Raw genomic sequence first — 20164 nt, 5'->3', positions numbered from 1 at the left:
CTAGGGGGGAGGTTGGTAGGAGTTAACCATCGCGCACCCCCGATCGCCACACAATGAAAGCAATCAATAATAAATCATGCTCCAACTTCTTAGTATAACGACAGACCATACATGCATGCTTTGGGAATCACAAACCTTAACACCAATATTCTTACTAAAACACAATTATCTACTAGCACATCCCATATATTACCATCTTAATATCGTAAAACAATTATAAGGAATCAAACTTACCATATTCAGTGATCTACATGAAAGTTTTTATTATATCCTTTTTCAATACCTATCATATTTGGACCAAATTCTTAACTCATGCATATTACCGTTGCTATTCATTAGACTCTCAAAAATATATAAGTGAAGTATGAGAGTACAACTATTTCTTTGAAATATAACAACCGCCGTAATCTAAAAGACATAAGTGAAGCACTACAGTAACTAGCCAGCTCAAAATATATATGTGAAGCACATATAGTATTCTAACAAATCACAAATAATGTGTCCCTCTCAAAAAGGTGTGTTCCGTAAATATGATTGTGACAAACTAAAAATCAAACAAACTATATCACTAGAAGTTCCAAGTAAAATACAAATCATGTGACGAATAAAAATATATCTCCAAATGAGTTACCGATAGATTGTAGATAAAAGAGGGGACGCCTTTCGGGCCATCCCAAAGTTTAGACACTTGAGTCTTCCTTGAATATTATCTTGTGGTGCCTTGGACATCCCCAAGCTTAGTCTCTTGCCGCTCCTTATTCCTTTATCCATCGATTTTTGTAGTCTCACCCAAAACTTGAAAACCTCAGTACACAAAACTCAACAGAAACCTCATGAGATCCGTTAGTATAACTAATAGATCTTAAACTTTAGGTACTTTTGTAAATTGATTCATATTTAATATTGGCATAATGCTACTGTACTCCAACTTCTACATGACTCATACCCCCAGATACAATTCATAGATTCATCAAAATAAGCAAAATGTGCAACAAAAACAGAATCTGTTTAAAACAGAACAGTCTGTAAAGATCTGAATTAACGTCACACTTCTGAACTTTAAACATTATGAAACATTAGGACAACGTGGGGAATTCATATATAAAGATTGTGTAAATAATTCAGAAGGTTCTGATGCTCCAGCGAAAAATCAAAATTCCAGCACTGGACACAAAAGTTTCTATTTTCAAAAAGCATCAATTATACTATCTTCCAAATCATCCCGAAGGCATTACTTGGCACAAACACTAATTAAAAGATAAAAACATAATCATAACAGAGGCTATAATTGTGTAAACACACACAAACATAAGGTAAAACAAAAAATTATTTTATTCATTGGGTTGCCTCCCAATAATCACTATTGTTTTATGCCCCTAACTAGGCATAATGCATAGTTTCAAGTGTTATCATCCTTCGTTCCCTCATCCTGAGAAGGATGTTTGTCGGGAGGTTTTTCAAAAACAATGTAGAACACATCATCAATCAAGATTGTATCATCATTAAGGCTCTTTTCATCATAACCTTGTTGGTTCCCTTTCACAATCCAAGTATATTTCCGATTAATACCATTGAAAATTTGTTGAATAATATGTAATGGAGGGACTTCCTTCTTATAGTATGCTCATCAAGAGTATGATCATCCCTAAACATAAATCTTAACATATAATCTTCATTATATAAAATTTCGTCTACCACAGGATGTTCTTGACTCATGTTATAAAAATCAAAGATCTCCCTAGCCTCTCGAACTATGTAATCAAACTCATTTATAAGGACAAGAGTGGCTATCTTTTTAACTTTAGGGTTTTTTATAACTGTAACTCATAGAATAATCTTTGCAAAGTAGGGTGAGTGCGAATAAATCTTCTTTCAAGTTTAAGAACAAGGGCAGAAATTAAATTGCCTCAGCATAACTATTGGTTCTCTTAAGAATGGGAATGTCATTATGAGCCAAAGTTCCAGTGCAAGTAAAGAACTCTTGAATAATACTCTTTTCGATAATATTTCCACTTCCCCTCACAAAAATTTTAGTATCCAAATTTTCGGGAATTTCTATCTTAGGAATTTTACCATACTTACTCCTTTCAATAACAAACTCTGAGATTTGTGGCTCCCGTATTGTTTGTTTGGCTCTTGCCCCCACTAGTGCCTTTTGGTCGCCTATGATGGCGTTGGCGCTTGGGGGATCTTTGGGCGTGTCAACCATGTATCCATCGTAGGTGGCTGCCGCGGCCCAGTTGCATGTGCGGGGGATAGCCATGGGCGATGACATTTCTGTTATGCCTTGATCGTCGTCATCCATGTCTGTAGCCTCTTCTGAGGCATAGTCCAACACGTCGGTTAAATCTTCGACGGTCTCGACTAGGTGGGTGGTGGGTGGGACTTAAATTTCTCTGGTATTCTGAATCTAGCGATCTCATCCTCGGATGATCATAAACCGAGGATGAGATCGCTAGATTCTGAATTCGGTCCAGCATCTCGTTTATCTAAGAAAGATCCTCTGTGCCCATAGCCTGGCTGTAGGCCGGATCGATGTGGAATATGTTCTGGGGTCTGCTTGACACGACTCCAGAGCCTTGGCCGGCCAAGGTTGACCCTGATCGGCTGGCGAAGAGATCGGATCCAAACTGGGTGCCGATTTGGAGTCCGGACTCGGCTTGAGGTTAAGATCTGGCGAGATCGCAGTCGGGTCCGCGCTTAAGATCGCGTCTGTTGCAGCGAATGTTAGGTCCATGCTCAGAGCCAACACTGGAAGGAGATCCGTCCCGAGGATTGGGTCAGGGTTCGACTCCGGGTCATAGCAACGGCATCCAAGGAGTTCTCGAGCCGATCTGGCATCTAGCCGGAGAGGGCAAGATCACCACGAGCGTCGGTGGTGTACTCCAAGCTTCCAAACATGATTACCTAGTTCGGGGCCAGGCTTTCGACGTGGTCAAGCTGACCAGATGAGTTGGCGTGCCAGACCAAGCTGCCGAAGGCAAATAGCTGGCCGGGGACAAATGAGTCACCGTAGCTGATGTCGCAGTTGATCAAGGCGAGCCATCAATCTTTTTTCGACCAAACTGTGGGGCTCTCAATGAAAGCACCAGTGTCAGTACTAAAACCAGAAGACCTCGGGTAGGAGGCCACGAGCTGTAGATCTCGGGTCGATGGGTAACAGGAGACTTAGGGGACATTATTTACCCAGGTTCGGGCCCTCTTGAGGAGGTAAAACCTTACGTCCTGCTTTGATTGTATTGATGATGATGTATCAAGTATAAGGTTTGATCTACTTCAAGACCGGATGTTGTGTTCTTACCCTAAGGTGGGTAGTTGTGGATCCTCCCTACGAACTAAACCCCCCAGCTTATATAGGTACTGGGGGTATATAGGGTTACACATGGTCAGTTGCTAGCTGGAGAAATATGTGCCGGCCCTTAGTGCAATCCTTGGGGTACACTCAAAGTCTTCGGTAGAGTCCATCTTCACCACGCCTTGGTTCAAAGCTTCTGAAGTCCTTCCTTATGAGATCGGTGGGCCATAAGCTTGGCCCGTGGACTGTGGGCCAACTAGGTTGGTACGCCTTAGTTACACCTCACATGGCTATCGGAACGAGGCTCTGATACCAATTGTTAGCCCAAACTACTATGGTAGGGGTGTACTACAGATGGTAGGGGTTCTACATTATGTGGTAGGGGTCCCAATTTGGAGTGCTAGGGGTATTTTCTTAGTGGTAGGGTTCCTGCACTAAGAGTAGTAGGGGTTCCCTATTTGTGGTAGGGTTGCTACACTATGAGTGCTAGGGGTGCCTAGAACTAGTAGTACTCACACCCGCACACACACTTGCACAAAGTAGTATTAAGCTTGAAGCTGAATATTTTCTCTGGAGGAGTAGCTTGATTACAACGGAGGGATTGCTAGTCTTTTTATAGGACAAATGAACCGACTATGTTGCACATTACATGCACTACAAACTAGCACTAGTGTGTGAACATGGACTTCTAAGTCCAGACGCACTGTCCACTACTCCCTCCATTCCACAATGTAGTACGCATAGTTTTTTCTGTAAGTCAAATATCACAAAGTTTGACCAAGTTTATTCAGAAAAATATCAACAACAATAATACAAAATTAATATAATATGAAAGTATTTCTTGTGTTTCATGTAGTGATATGAATTTGAAATTATATATGTAGATATTTTTCTCTAAAAATTTCGTCAAAGTTGATGAAGTTTGTCTTCCTAAATAATCTATAGGCACTACATTATGGAATGAAGGAAGTACTATATAATTCTGACATGCATTTAATGCGATGCATGTTATCTTATCATGCCACATCCCATAGAGATAAGCCCCTTTATTTGACTTCTAGGTTGCTTGGAGACGGGGCTGCTCCTTTTACTTGGAGACGGGGTTGAAACCCAACAAATACTAGTATAGATGATGTTGCAGCTTTTACCTTGAGCTATAACATTACTCGATTAATTGCATGATTGCTCTGTTCTTCTGTCCCGACAGGAGCTGATCCAGGTTGACCCCAATGAGCTCCGCTTCCCCTTTCTGCCAAATGAAATGCTGTCAGCTTTATCCTCAATTAAGGTTGTCAACGTCACGGATAACTACGTCGTTTTTATTACAAAGTCTCCAGCTACAAATGTAGCAGAGCACCCAACCTCTCCGAATAGAGGAATCCTGCCACCAAGGTCCACACAGGAATTGTTTGTAAGAAGGATAGCGAAGAAGTCCGTTGCACAAAGCATCAAGTGCGATGACAAGTTCATTCTGTACAGCACAACTGTGAGCGAGAGCTTCAGTAACTCCAAATATGGCTGCGATTTTGGTAAATTTTATCATGAACAGGCAGGTCAAATATGGCATAGAAGAGACTTGGGCGTTGTTCTTTACCCAGCATATCAACAAGAATCCCCTGACAGTGTGCCACATACTGAGGTGAGTTCCCCTACTCTTCTATGGACAACGTTCTAAATCAATTTTGTTTTGTGCTCGCATTAGTGGCTCATCGGAATTAGTAGCACTAGTCATCAACCCGTGCGCCTGCACGGGCTAGTTCTTGCATTAGCCCCCTAGTCATCAAAGTATCCCTTGTTCGTCCAGGTAGGTAACGCCCTCATAGACTTGAGTATACAAACATATGGTAAGAAACACTAATTATAATGGAGTAGTGAATCTATTATACAACATAATGATGGAATTGGATTTGCATCCAGTTTTGTTAACAGGATAACAAAAGATTGAAGAATGATTTTTGTATTAGTAGTCCGCACCATACAAAAATTATGAAGCATGTTATGGTGATAAGGTTTCTTTCCACATGCACAAATGAAAGCACCTAAAAAGTCCCCACTATAATATTAACTTGTTCAAGTTAAAGAGGTGTGCTTCGGTACAACCCCCCCCCCCCCCCCCCAAACGTATAAGGGGCAGGGGTCATTTCACTAGGCATACACATAACCGCCGCCCGCGTACGGCCACCCTGTACATGTAAAAAAAGCTTCCCTCACCCAGCCGCCGCACCCCACCCGAAACCCTAGCAGCCATTGCTGTCCCTGTGCGCCCCGCCGTCATCACGAACGTCGTCGTCGCACCAAAAAAAATCCCTCGCCCTGCCGCCATAACCTAGCAGAAACCCTAGCGGCCATTGCCATCCCCGTGCGCCCGGCCGTCGTCGCACACACGGCGTTGTCGCTCGCGTCATCGTCCTCACTCCCTGGCCGCCAGCAACGCTGAATATTGTCATCATTTCTCTAGCAAAAAATAACGCACCGTCGTGGCCCACACACCCCGCCGTTGTCGTCACCCCGACGCTGTCCTCGTCGCCCTCACGTCCTGATCGCCCTTGCTTGTTCGTCACCGGTGAACATCGACACTTTTGTCCTTTCTGACAGCGGCTACGAGGTATGCGAGCACTGGTCACCGTGAATGTTTTTTAGGGTCTTTTATGCATTTTTAACCTTACATTATATCCTCATTGAAATGAGCTGAACAAAATTTATGTATTAGTTTAGTCCATGAAAGCGTGCGACCTACAGTTAAGCAATTGACCGAGAAACTGAATTTATTTGCGATGATGTTATGCATATAGATGGATGAAGAGACCCGTTATTACGGAGACGACTGTGGTAGTGACAATGGATCCTTGTCATTGAATGTAGACCAACAAGCCGAGGAGAACTATATGAGTTTGGATGAATCTTACAGTGGCAACGTAAGTGTCGTGAACATTGACAAAAACATGAAATACAAACAACCACACTGACATTTGCATGTATTTCTTTGACTATGTACAGGTAAATGACGATGATGACAATGAGGATATGAAGATAGATGATTCATATGGTGAAAGCGCTAGCCAAGTAAGATTAAAATTAACCAGTGTATGGAATGACATAACAACCGCATTAACACTTACATGTCTTATTTTAAATGTGGTAGATGGATGCGGATGGGTATTATGAGCGGAATATATTAGATGATGACGGTGACGAAAGCGATGTCAATGCATCTTATAATGAGAGCTCTAGCAAAGTAAGTTTTCGAAAGAGGTTATTTTGTAGAGTTGCCATATAATAAATGACTGACATACATGGTAATATATTTTTTGTTGCAGGGACCCGTTGATGGCCCCAGCGGGAACGATGAGCATACCGATGGTGATGAGTGTAATTTTGACATTGGCTATGATGAATATCAGCAAGACTCACTGGACAGGCACTGGAAGGTGATGGCCGCGACGTTCAGTTCAGAGGAGGAGGCATACAATTTCTATAACCAGTACGCGAAAGATCGTGGGTTCAGCATTAGGAGGGATCTGCTAAAGCAGGGGAAGGGTGCTGAGGGAACACTGCGCTTGAGGAGGTATCTGTGTTCGAGGGCTGGTAAACGACTGGCCAAGTTTTGTACCCTGGAAGGGAAGACCCGTAGGCTGAGACCGGAAAGTCGATGCTTGTGCGAAGCCCATTTGACGGTGAAGCTTCATAAAGAGCGTGCACTTTGGTATGTCAGCAGTTTCAACGATGATCATAGTCACGTTCTTGCAAGGCCTGACGAAGTTACGTATCTCCGGTCTCATAATCAGATCAAGGACTTTCAGAGGCTTGAGATCTTAGCCATGGCTGGAGATGGGATCAGAAAACATATTATTTTTGACAACTTCGTCAGCAGGTACGGGTCGTATGCTAAGGCTGGTTTTGGGAGGAGAAAGCTTTATAACATGTGCTACAGAGAGAAGATGAAATTGCTTGCAAAAGGTGATGCTGACACTGCCATTGGGATCATGATGACCAGAAAGGATAGGGATCCAGATTTTTACTTTGAGCACACTGTTGACGCGGAAGGCGGACTGAAAAACCTGTTCTGGTGTGATTCGCAGTCACGTCGGGATTACCTTGACTTCGGTGATGTGACAGTATTCGACAACACGTACAAGATGAATAGATATGGAATGCCATTCATACCTTTCGTCGGTCTGAACAATCATCGTTGCACCACGGTATTCGGTTGTGCTATTGTGTCCGACGAGACTGAAGATACGTATGTTTGGCTGCTTCAGACGTTCCTGAGAGCTCACTGTCAGAAGAAGCCCAGGTCCGTAATTACTGATGGAGATGTAGCCATGATAAGGGCCGTCAGGAAGGTCCTTGCGGACGCGTGGCATCGACTTTGTTCGTGGCATATCGAGAAGAACATGCAGAAACACCTTCACCACAAGTCACTGAAGGAGTTCAGGTCTCTTCTTTACTATGCTACTACACATAATGTCTTTGAGGAGAGATGGGCAGCGTTTACAGCTAAATGGCAGTCAGAGAAAACTAAAACATGGTTGCATAGGATGTACAGGAAGAAGAGGCTATGGGCTGCTTCATATATGTCTGGTGGGTTCTTCCTTGGTATGCGGAATAATCAGAGGAGCGAGAGTCTGAACTCATGCCTTCATATGCATCTGGACTCTGGTATGACCATTGTTGACATGGTTGTGCACTACGAGAACTGTATAGTTCGGCTCCGTGAAAATGAGGTGTACGATGACTGCATGGCCACAAAGACACTCCCAGTAGCAATACTCGATGAATTTAAACACATTGAGAAATCCGCTGCCCGTGAGTTCACTGCGGCCAACTTTTACATGTTGCAGCAAGATATGAAGAAGGCAGGGGAGCTTCAGATCCTTGAAAGACTGAGAGGAGCAGCCAGTCAGAGATTTATAGTGGCATTGAAAAATAATAGCCATCTTAGATTCAAGGTGGACTATACACCGGGTAACTCTGAAGAAACAGTAAAGTGCAGTTGCAAAAGTATGAATCGCAAAGGTCTCCCTTGCAAACATATTCTTTACGTTTTGACTCGGCTGGACTTACGTGACATACCTAAGTGCTTAGTACTGCGAAGATTCACCAAAAATGCTAGAGGTGGACTGCCCGTGAAGCGCACTAGTGATCTTTTTTCCTGGGGTTGGGCAGGTACTGACGAGAGAGCTAAGTACAGTGACTTGACTATCCTATTTGCAGAAGCATCTCATGCCGCATGTCATAAACCATTCTTATTCAACAAGTTAAAGGCTGCTCTGCAGGATATAATAGTGAACAAAGATGTTGAGGAGAATGAGTATGTGAGTCAGCATAGGGTTACGAATGATGATGCATTTGAGCCGAATCGAGATCATGTGTTGGTTGGTGATCCAGTGAAAGTTTCTACCAAAGGGGCACCTAAGCAGAATAGTAAAGGACAGAGCAAGAATGGGACTGACGTCAGTAAAAATGGTAGACCAAAAGCTTTCGACGAGAGAACCGAACGCTTATGCAGCGTATGCAGAACAAAAGGTCATTTTAAGAACAATTGTCCTCAAAATCACAAGTACGTGTTTTCGTTTGTTTAACTTAGTTCTATTGCTTATTTTAGCGTTTATGTATTTTTCACATATATTTATGTATTCACATGCAGGAACATGGCATGACAACGAAGGCATGGACCATTGATGTGAGATTGTTTGTGTTGATGTAAGCCAGTGAATTGTTTCGTTGTAATAAAGAATCTTAGATGCAAATTTGTTTGTGTTGACGTTGAGACATGCTACAAATTTGTTTGTGTTTATGTCAGACATCCTTACTCTGTGTTATTTGTGTATAATATTGTCGGCACTGTTATTTATGCGATTTATGTACTTTTACTACATGCTATTTCATTAAATATAGCCATGAGTGGCGTGTTTTGGCTGCGGCAGGTTAAAAAATTAAACAAAAAATTTGCCCGCCAGGGCCGCTGGCTTGGTTTACTTCGCCGTCACTATCTAGCCTGAACTGGCGACTGTGAAGGCGTTTCGGCTCTTTGCATCGGCGGCGACCGGGCCCCACAGGGCGGTCAAGTCTGGTCGGAGGCGGTATAAGAGAGGAGTTCGATCCCGCTGCGGGCGCCGGGTATATAAGTAGGTCCACGGCGCCCTCACTTGGCGAGGTGGGACTAAACATCGGCGCCACAACGTGTACGGGGCGGCGCCATCGCCCCACAACCCCGCCAGGCCGTTTATTGGGCCGGCCCAGCGTGTGTCGCCCGAACCTCCGAGCCGGCCCAGATACGCTCAAGCGGCAACATGCAGCACGCGTCAACCCGCACAAGTTCAGTACCACCTCGCCAAGCGAGGGCGCCGTCAACCTGCTTATATACCCGGCGCCCACAGCGGGATCGAACTCTTCTCCTATACCACCTCTGAGCCGACTAGGCCGCCCTGTGGGGCCCGGTCGCCGCCGATGTAAAGAGCCGAAACGCCATCACAGTTGCTTGTTGGGCTAGATAGTGACGGCGAAGTAAGCCAAGCCGTCGGCGGCCCGGGCGGGCAATTCTTTTAAATCTTTTTTTAACATGCCGCGGCTGAAACACGCCGCTGATTGCCCCATTTAATGAAATAGCATATAGTAACAATACATATATCGCAGAAATAACAGTGCTGATAATATTACACAAATAACACACTATTATATATTGAACCAATATTTCACTCTTCATATCAATACTGAATATAAGTAGCGGAAGCGTTATAATCTTAAAAAATCAAGATGCATTGGTTTGGTGTCCGAATTAACTTAAATCTTGTGTGGTGTCGTACATTGGGCATGCCGACTGTTTTTGTACAAATTGGATACTATATAAATAAATAAAAATATTATATCGTACCACCAGTATACTTACTCAGATGGGATTGTGTAGGTGTTGCTCTGCTTGTTGATAAATTCAACGAGCAAAGCAACACCTACATCATAAGATAATGTAATAATAACTGTCCATTGTAATCTTATGGAACTATTTAAAGCAGTAAAGGGACGTCTCCATAAACAATGCGGTACTAAAACCTTTAAAAAAACGTGGTTAGCCTACGGCCGCCACACGTGGCGCACACGGGCCGGCCATGAAGGCGAGCAATGGTGACCAGGCGGGCGGCCACCGTACGTGTCCTGCCTTTAGGCTAGTCATTGTGGGTAGTAACTTAGACTAGTAACTTGCATATGTTATTAGTCTATATTACTATCATCATAGTGAGTAGTAAAATAAGTGTAGTGTCATGCAAGCCTTCATTTATTATTTTATAGACTCATTTTACATTGGGGTGCGTTATGTTGCAGTAACATATTAGGCTGGTTATAGTGGGGAGTAACTTAGACTAATAACATGCATATGTTAGTAGTATATGTTACTACCTCTATAGTGCATAGTATCATACATTATTATCATAGGTGGTCTCATTTATTGCCATGCATGACATATATAGTAACATCACATTTATTATGTTACGGTATCTATCTATGTTACTACTACCTCCGTTTCAGTTTACAAGTCCTACGCGTATATCTAGGTTGCTAATTTTATCACCCTAATATAAACTATATAACACAAAAATTATACCTTTTGAAAGTAGAAACTCTGAAGTTTATGTTGGTATATTTTTTGTAATATATGACTTATATTAGGTTGATCAAATTGACAACCTAGGGGTACGCGCACGCCCTGTAAACAGAGAGAGAGGTAGTACTATAACCATCTCTCTCTTCTTTAATTGTCTGCCACATAAGCATGTTTGCGAGTCCCAAGTACATGATACTACTTATGTTACCCCCACTATGGCCAGCCTTATGTTACCACAAGCATCTCTCTTCTCATTAACCCCATGCCACATAAGGCTGGTCATAGTGTGCGTAACTTAGTAAATAACATAACACACCCAAAGAAAAGTTTGATTACATGGCATGTATTTTATGAGGGGACGGATGGTTGGAGTAACATAATATGTTACTATAACATAACATATCTCAAGGCAAAATGAGTCTACATCTTAATAAATGATTACATATTACCCCCCAATATGAAGGTAGTAACATATGCATGTTACTAGTCTAATTTAGTCCCCACTATGACTAGCCTAAGCACATATATGTTTTGGGATGCGTTATGTTACTACCTAAGTTACTCCCACTATAGCTAGCCTTACGCGCCGCGTGCGGCCTCAACCACCTACAGTGGTTTATGTTTAGTGCCACATTGCTTATATTGGCGCTTAATCATCAGTTTAAATAGCCTCATCCACGGACGATATTAATTCCTTGAGCATGGCAGCCCTACCTCCCAGGGGCGGAGCTAGGTTTGGGCCAAGCCCCGGGCCCCAGGTGCCACATTGTCGCCACAGTTAACGGTGGGTTAGATCTGTCCACGATCAAAGAATTTTTACATGTCTTTGTTTTACATTCATAAAATGGACCCATAATAATAATGAATACTAGACGGACGTGACATCACGTGCTTGCGTTGTCAGAAATCGATAAAATAATTCCAAATTTTTATGTCATCATTGCACATGTCTCGAAATATTATGTTTAATCTATATGACTTGACCTCACACTGTCCGGACAGCGGCGGCAGAGGACCACCGATGTGATGTTTTTTAACTCCCCCAAATAACCCCAAACTTTTATGTCATCATTGCACATGTCTCGAAGTGTCATGTCTAATCTATATGACTTGACCTAACACTGTCCGGGCAGCGGTGGCAGATGACTGCCGACGTTACTTTTTTTTAACTCCCCCAAATAACACAAAACTTTTATGTCATCATTGCACATGTCTCGAAATGTTATGTCTAATCTGTATGACTTGACTTTACACTGTCCGGGCAGCGGCGGCAGAGGACCGCCGACGTGATGTCTTTTTTAACTCCTCCAAATAAGCCCGAACTTTTATGTAATTATTGCACATGTCTCAAAGTGTCATATCTAATCTATATGACTTGACCTTACACTGCCCGGGCAACGTCGGCAGATGACCGCCGACGTGACTTTTTTTGGAACTCCCGAATATAACCCCAAACTTTTATGTCATCAAATCCCAAACTTTTATATCATCATTGCACATGTCTTGAAGTGTCATGTTTAATCTATATGACTTGACCTTACACTGTCCGGGCAGCGGCGGTAGATGACGCCGACATGACGTTTTTTTAACTCCATCAAATAACCCCAAACTTTTATGTCATCATTGCACATGTCTCGAAGTGCCATGTGTAATCTATATGACTTGATCTTACACTGTTTGGGTAGGAGTGAAGGGCCCGTCTTGAAGGACTTTTTTTTCGACATCCTTCAGACGGACCCAAAAAAATTTCGTAGGATTGCACCATCATGACAAGCATGCATGCCAAGTTTCTGAGCTTTTCGACGCTCCATGAATTTTCTATGGTTTTTCTGGCCGTAAAACCCTAAAACATTGGCCGGACGTGACTCCACGTGCTTATGTTGTCGGAAATCGATGAAATTTTGCGTTGGGTCCTAAGGTGGGCATGCCCACCCTCTTGCAAAATTTAGGTCATTCTGAAAATGACCCAAAAATGACCTTGTTTTGCGCACGCCGTTCGGGTAGGAGCGAAGGACGGGTCCCGATGGACTTTTTTTCGACATTCTTTAAACAGACCCAATTTTCTTTCATAGCCTTGTACCATCATGAGAATCATGCATGCCAACTTTCATAGCTTTTCGACGCTCCACGAATTCTTTATGGTTTTCCCGGCCGTAATACCCTAAAACATTGCCCAGACGTGATGCAACATGTGTACGTCGTCGGAATTCGATGAAATTTTACGTGGGGTCCAAGAGTATGTCGTTCAAGAGTACGTGTGAATTATTTTTTTCATATACTACACATATAAAAATAATTCATTTTTTAAAACAAACTATAAATACTACTAACGTAAAGAAACTGTAAAAAACAAATGTTAATATCAAATATATCATTTTAATTTAATTGGATAACTTTTTTTAGACAAAAAGATTTTATAAAATTGTTGTTGCATTTTTTAATTCGAAAGACAAAAGTAAATACTACTAACGTAGACAAAGAAATGGCGTTGTATAATATATAAAACATAAAAATATTTTATTGCCATTTTTTAATTTTAAAAACAAATACGTTTTTAAAATTAAATCTTTTTTATCTATTCGAAAAACATATGCTAAATTTTATCTATTTGAATGCAAAATAAGAAATCAAAGCAGAAAAACAAAATAAAAAAATTGCGGCGTACCATCTTGGTTTGATCGGGGTTCGCCTAGTAGGCCTCACTCGGCTCCGGGCTGGCTCCTTTTTTTTAACTTGTCATATTTATTTTTTTGTTCCTAATTTCGCTTACATTTTTATTTTCTTTTGATTTTGTTTATTTATTTTAACAATTTTCAAATTTATATATTTTTTATTTTTTTTATTTTCAATTTTATTTTCCATTTATATTTTCCTTCATCTTAATTTAAAATAAGACACTTGTCCTTTTGTCTTAACTTGTAATTTTTCTATTCTTTTGTTCCCAATTTTGTTTACATTTTTATTTTCTTTTGGTTTTGTTTCTTCACAATTGTCAAATTTATATTTTTATATTTTTGTTTCTTTTAAATTTTATTTTCCATTTATATTTTACTTCATTTTAATTTAAAATAATACACTTGTCCTTTTTTCAATTTTTCATATTTTTATTTTTTTTCCTCATTTCATTTACATTTATATTTTCTTTTGGTTTTCTTTCTTTACTTTTACAATTTTCAAATTTAGATATTATTATTTTTGTTTCTTTTCAATTTTATTTTCTATTTCTATTTTCCTTCATTTTAATTTGAAATGAGACACTTGTCGTTTTATTAACTTGTCAGATTTATATATTTGTTGTTCCTATTGTCGATTACATTTTTATTTTATTTTGGTTTTCTTTCTTTACTCTCACAATTTTCAAATTTTTATTTATTATTTTTGTTTCTTTTCAATTTTATTTTTCATTTCTATTTTCCTGCATTTTGAATTAAAATAGAACACTTGTCCTTTTTTCGACTTGTCATTTTTCTATTTTTTCCTAATTTTTATTTTCTTTCTTTACTTTCACAATTTTCAAATTTATAATTTTTTATTTTTGTTTCTTTTCAATTTTATTTTCCATTTCTATTTTGCTTCATTTTAATTGAAAATAAGACACTTGTCCAAATTGGTCAAACAAATTTAAACAAATATTTAACAATATTAATTCAAACAAATGATATTTCATTCAACTCTTAGGATACATTTTACATTCTAGATGAACGAAATTAAATCGAAAATAGTTAAACTTAACTAAATGACATTACTCAAACGAAAAAAAAATCCTACACTACTCGTCCTCCACCCCGCCGAAGTCCTCTTCGTCGAACATCACCTCATCGTCGTCGCTGCTGCTGGCGACATGTACGACGGGCGCCGCCATGGAGTCCGCCACCGCGGCGTGGTACCCGGGGAAGTCCGGTGGGTCCTCGGGGTGGCTGGCGACAGGGGCGACCTGCATGTATTCTTGGACGAGCGGGGGCGGCACCGGCACATTCTCCGACTCGCGGATAGCCGTCAGATACCCCGGTATGTTATCCGGGTCGCCGGCCTCCGCCGCCAGCCGCCTGTACTCCGCCAGGAGAGGCGACTCCGGCTCCGGCTCGGGCGGAGGGGCGCGGCTGGACCCAGCACCGTCCCGCGCGCCGCAGGACGCCACAGAGCGGCGATCGACGCTGCCAAGGCGGACACAGCCTCGCTCGCCGCGTCCGTCGCCGTGGTCGCCGCGTGTGCCGCCACAGGCAGGGCGCGCAGCGCTGCCGACGCCCACGCCGGTGAAGCGCGCATCACCGTGGCGGAACAGCCCGTAGCCGGCGCTGGTTGGGGCTGGCAGGGCACCAGCGGCCGCCTGCGCGCGGTAAGGGCCGACGACGTCCTCGAAGTTGCAGCCGTCCCAAATCTGGTGCCGCCAGGCACGGTTGTGCTTCACCGGCGGCCGTGGGCCGGCGTACGCGTGGAGGCGCTGCTCGTGGTCCTCGGTGAGCATGACTGGCCAGGCGGGGTTGTTGGTGGCGTAGCGGGGGTCCTGCAGCTCCTCCGCCGGCAGCCGCGCCCGATACAGGCCGACGGCGCGCGCGAACAGGTGGGTCCTTACTGCGCCATCGGCACTCCGTCGACGCTCAGCCGCCACCTCAACGGTAGTCGCACGTTCGGCGCGGCGGGGATGCCGAAGTGGGCGAGCTCCTCCGCCTCCTCCAGCGTCAGGTTAGGGCGCGCCATCGCCGGAGAGAGAGAGAGGGGGGATCGTCGGGGAAGGAAGGCAAGGGAGGGCGGGTGCTTCGAGGTCCGGCGCTGGGGGGAGAAGTTATAGCGGCGAGCGAGGGGTGGGGTGGGTGGACGGCGATTAATGGTGGCCCTACGCGCGTGCGAAGGTGAGAGGGCGGCGCGCATGCGGTCAAGACGTCTGAATCAACGCCGCACGCGGATCCACGCGTCGGTCAAGAGCGGCGCTGCTGTTTCTGTGCCGGAGTAAATGAGGGGCTCGGTGCACGTGGGCGACCGCCAAGTTTTAGGAGGCTCGGCGCATGGCGACCGCCGGGGTACGGGGCCGCATACCGGCGCGTATTAGGGGAAACCAGGCGCGTACACGGCACGTGTACAGGCATACTCTACAGAGGCCATGCCTGCTCGCGTACGGCGCGCTGCGGCGTGCAACGCCCCCCGACATGGTTTTCCCATCCTGTCCTTTTTTACGAAGGGTCATCAGACCGTTTATATGTTTAGAGGGTTGTAATGAAGCGGAAGTGCAAGTTAAATTATGTGCACCATTTTGTTATTTATATACTGTATTTAATTTGAAGTAACAAATTTTTTTACGATGTACTACTTTGTAATCAAACCATACTCTGGACATAAAGGGCATGCGATCCAAAGAAAATGAGGTGCAACCATCTTGCTGATGGAAGCAATCAGCATAATCCTAGGCCTAATTAATTCTGGAAGAGAGCTTACATTCTGCTCCAGCATACGTATCTCTTTTTTTTAAGCATACGTTTCTTCCTTGAACCATATATAACCGCTTCTCTGCTCCTGACCCCTGGGCGATCGTGTAGCTCGGCGTGATTCAGTTACGGAATTGCCTATTGGAATAGGCAGCTCTGAGCCTCCAACACCTACACGGGAACAATGAAGAAACAATTTTTTTTTCAATTTGTATGCCACAAAATAATCAATGATATGAACCTCCATCGCTGATTAAAGCAACGATTCCATGTGAGGGTCTCACATGAAAATAACTAAGTTTATCCAGAAACTTTGCAAGAACATCAAATCTTTGATCATCTTTGACCCTGAAAGTTTAAGATTTTTTGAATTTTTTTATGAATTTACTGTTCATGAGGGTGTAGGGGCACCCGGGAGCTGTTACACCTTTCTCATGTACTTGGTGGGAGCTGAAGTAGAAAAACTTGTATCTGTGGAAGTAGTTGATGCAGGCACTTGAGAGGAGGTGGGAGACGAATCCAAGCAGAATCATTAGAAGCTCTTCGCCTCTAGGTGCTAGACGTGGCCTTCTCCACTCCGCGGACCTAGCTACGTGCACTACCGCCGCTTTTGTTGCGCTCAACCTCAGTAAGTTAGATGTATCGGTTGGTTGCTTTATAATATAAAGTGGAGGGAAATCCTTTATCGATTTTGTTGCGTTCAAAAGGTTGCCTCTACTCTTGCAGCAGGAGTCCGCAACTTGGAGCCAGAGCCATCTGCTATCTAATTCTCCACGGTAAAAAGGCTGGAGAAGATAGGAGCCGACAGCAAACCTTGAGAGACGACATTGATGGGGTAAAAGCAATCTTTGGAGTGTGGGATGTAGAAGATGTGGAGCAGTGCTGCACGCAGCAGCGTCGACGGCGACCGGATCACGCATGGCTGCACGTGCACTGATGGAGGCGATGGCGACTGCTCGATCAGGCGTGGATGTACGTGCAGTGTTGGAGAAAAATTTCATGGCGGTTGAGAGGACGACAGCGGCGCGTGGTGGAAGATCGAGGGAAGAGCGGCCGGGGTCTATTGGAGAGATTTTTTTCGGTCGTCTTGCCGAAGGACTGATAAGAAGTAGTAATTCTACGGGCAAGATGCACGTGTGCTCTGCACGTTAAGAATTATATCGATCAAGATGCTTATTAGGCTAGCTTTGCACAGCAACGTACGCATACAGAACTCCTGGAGAAACCTATGCGACACATTTCATATGAATTGGAAGGAGTGCGACGTAGTTGCCAGAAATAGCTCCTGTGCACCGTCTTACATGGCAATAATAGCCCCAATACGACCAGGTGGTTAAAACACGGGTCCGGTCGTCAATGGGACTACGATTAAGGTAAAAACAGGGGGCAAACTAATCGGTGGTGGGTCTCACTTGACAGTGCATCGATTCCCCGCCTGACTGAACACGTGCTTCTCCCCTGCTTCTAGTTGCTGCTCTCTTTTTCGTTCTCGGCGGCGGTGGCGGAGGCCGTGGCTGCGCATGTGGTGAGTGTATTCGGCACCATTTCCCTCCGTCTTGAGTTAGATCTGACCAAGTGAGCCTCTTTTTGCCCCTGTTTTCCACGAGATCCAGATTGTGGAGGTGGGTGAGACTGAGGAGCGACGGCGGGGTGGCGTTGGGCTGAACGAGATGGAGCCAGGAGAGACTAGGTCGACTAGGTAATCACCCTGTCCAACCTCTTCAACCCTGCGATGTGTGCCTTGTTTGCTTCCGCTGCCTCACAGTGTCAGCCATTGATAAACAGGGGGAATGTTGCTCGTACCTTCGAATTTAGTGTTGAATTCTTACCATCTAAAGCAAAGCTAGTTGATGGTGGCGTGCGAGACATAGAGACACATACAATTGTGAAATGGGAGGTTGAATTTGAAGAGATTGATCCACAGGAAATACATAGCATGGAAAAGAGGGTCGTGAGGAATGTTGTGGAGAAAATTGGGGAACGTATTTTTTGGGGTCCAGAGCAAGAGGTGGCATTGTTACAGTTCGATAACTGGAAGGGTGAGTATGTGAGAATTGAGAATGGTGAAGAGATGGTTGATGAAATCGATCGGCAAGACGGCTGGGCAAGCAAACATACTACCTTTCATGCAGAGCTCATTGATATGAAATCAGATTCTAAGGTTGGATATGTGCCCTCAAAGTTGGCTTCGCAGATGGTAGATGATGATTGGGCTTCACAGAGACAGATAATGCCCATGTTTACGGGTGAAGTGACAATAATAGAGGGGGCTAAGCAAGATGCAGAAGAGGGATGTGATGGTGCTTCAAGGGCTATTTGTGTTGATTGGAATTCAGTACTATTAGAAGACACTACTGATTTGGTCATTGCATCAATAGCTGACACTGAGATGGCCACAAATTTTGGCATTCCAGTAGATCTAGTAGATGATCAAGATGGGGAAGAGAGGGATGAATCGAGTTTGCCTAATGATGCTAACATAGATGCTTGTGAAGATGTGGATGGAAAGCTGATGAAAAATGCTGCAGATGATGTAGATGATGCACACGATGATGAGCTTGTAAGTGTGTATGACAAAGAAAATCCTGTTATTGAAGTAGGCAAGTTGTTCCCAAGCATGAAGGAGTTTAGGATGTGTTTCAAGACTTATGTAGTCAAACATGAGTTTGATGCCAAGACTATATGGACTGACAGAAAGAAATTTTATGCAAGGTGCAGAGGTTTCGATGGAAGCGTCAGGCCTTGCAAGTGGTACATATCTGCTAGAATTCAACCTGATGGAAGTACCATTAGGGTTAATCAAATCCCAAATCCACATACTTGTATTACAAGTTCACAGAGAGTATCAACCATGACATCACAGCTTTGGATTGGAGAAAAGATCACTCCAATTTTAGCCAAGAAACCAAACACTACAACAAAGAAACTTAAAGTGGACTTGGAAAAGCAGTACCCCATTAAGGTGAAGTATACCACAGTGTGGAAAGAAAAATAGAGGGCAATGAAAGAATTATATGGTGATTGGGAAAATACTTTTAGGGTGCTTTATAACTTCAAAGCAGAGGTGGAAAAGAGGTCACCTAGCAGTATTGTGGAGATAGATACTGAGGTAACAGAGGATGGTAGAGTTCTTTTCTCCAAGTTCTTTATGGCTTTAAAGCCTTGCATAGATGGCTTCAAAGTAGGGCCCCGTTCATATTTGAGCATAGACTCATCTTTTTTGACAGGCAAATGAAATGGTCAATTGGCAGCATGCAATGCTTTAGATGGACACAACTGGATGTTCCCTGTTGCTATTGGTTTGTTTCAGTCAGAGACAGAGGTTTCATGGACATGGTTCATGATGTAGTTGAAAAGATGCATAGGGCAAGTGTCACCTTTAGTAGTACACACAAATGCATGTAAAGGGCTAGAAAATGCAGTGAAGAATGTTTTTCCTCATTGTGAGCAGAGGGAGTGCTTTGGCCATATGTGGATGAATTTGATCAAAAAATTCAGAGGGGAAGAATTTGGGAGAATGTGGCCAGCAGCAAGATCTCACACCAAACAAACACATTCATATCATCTTGATAAGATAAAAGCAGCATGCGGTGAGTTTGGTCCATGGTTGAACACCTATCATTCTCTATTGTGGTACAGGTCAGGATTTACCACTGCCATCAAATGTGATCATATCAACAATAACTTGGCAGAAAGTTTTAACAACAAGATAAAACAGTTGAAGAACTTGCCTGTGCATGACATGGTTGACCAAATCAGGATCATGATCATGCGCATTGGTGATTGTCTACAAGGGGATAAGCTTCCTATAGTGGTACAACAGGTCGTGAACCGGAGCAGAAATCTTAC

The 20164-nt window shown here is 43.3% G+C and overlaps 2 protein-coding genes across 2 annotated transcripts in view; both read left to right on the top strand.

Moving 5' to 3' along the window:
• Nucleotides 1-5072, top strand: part of LOC125554993 (uncharacterized) — a 37773-nt gene extending 32701 nt beyond the window's left edge. The window contains exons 5-6 of the mRNA XM_087521108.1: nucleotides 4503-4934; nucleotides 4998-5072. Of these exons, the coding sequence (XP_087377234.1) occupies nucleotides 4503-4934; nucleotides 4998-5072 (507 nt within the window). The remainder of the gene's footprint in view (nucleotides 1-4502; nucleotides 4935-4997) is intronic.
• A 1015-nt stretch (nucleotides 5073-6087) lies between these two features.
• On the top strand, nucleotides 6088-8955 carry LOC147977244 (protein FAR1-RELATED SEQUENCE 5-like). The gene is made up of 5 exons (XM_087521107.1): nucleotides 6088-6210; nucleotides 6293-6358; nucleotides 6438-6530; nucleotides 6613-8855; nucleotides 8943-8955. Exons 1-5 carry the CDS (start codon nucleotides 6088-6090, stop codon nucleotides 8953-8955), a joined length of 2538 nt encoding a protein of 845 aa, XP_087377233.1.
• Nucleotides 8956-20164: the final 11209 nt, after the last annotated feature.

This window comes from Triticum urartu, chromosome 4A, assembly GCF_056163025.1.
Source record: "Triticum urartu cultivar PI428250 chromosome 4A, HENAU_Tu73, whole genome shotgun sequence".
Classification (NCBI taxonomy): Eukaryota; Viridiplantae; Streptophyta; class Magnoliopsida; order Poales; family Poaceae; genus Triticum; species Triticum urartu.
This window is presented reverse-complemented; position numbering and strand designations above follow the sequence as displayed.

What these genes read in the sequence shown, in the direction of transcription:
- LOC147977244 (XM_087521107.1), top strand. Translation starts at nt 6,088, where the DNA reads ATGGATGAAGAGACCCGTTATTACGGAGACGACTGTGGTAGTGACAAT. An exon ending in ATGAATCTTACAGTGGCAAC is followed by an intron (nt 6,211 to 6,292) that starts GTAAGTGTCGTG and finishes GACTATGTACAG; the next exon opens with GTAAATGACGATGATGACAA. An exon ending in ATGGTGAAAGCGCTAGCCAA is followed by an intron (nt 6,359 to 6,437) that starts GTAAGATTAAAA and finishes TAAATGTGGTAG; the next exon opens with ATGGATGCGGATGGGTATTA.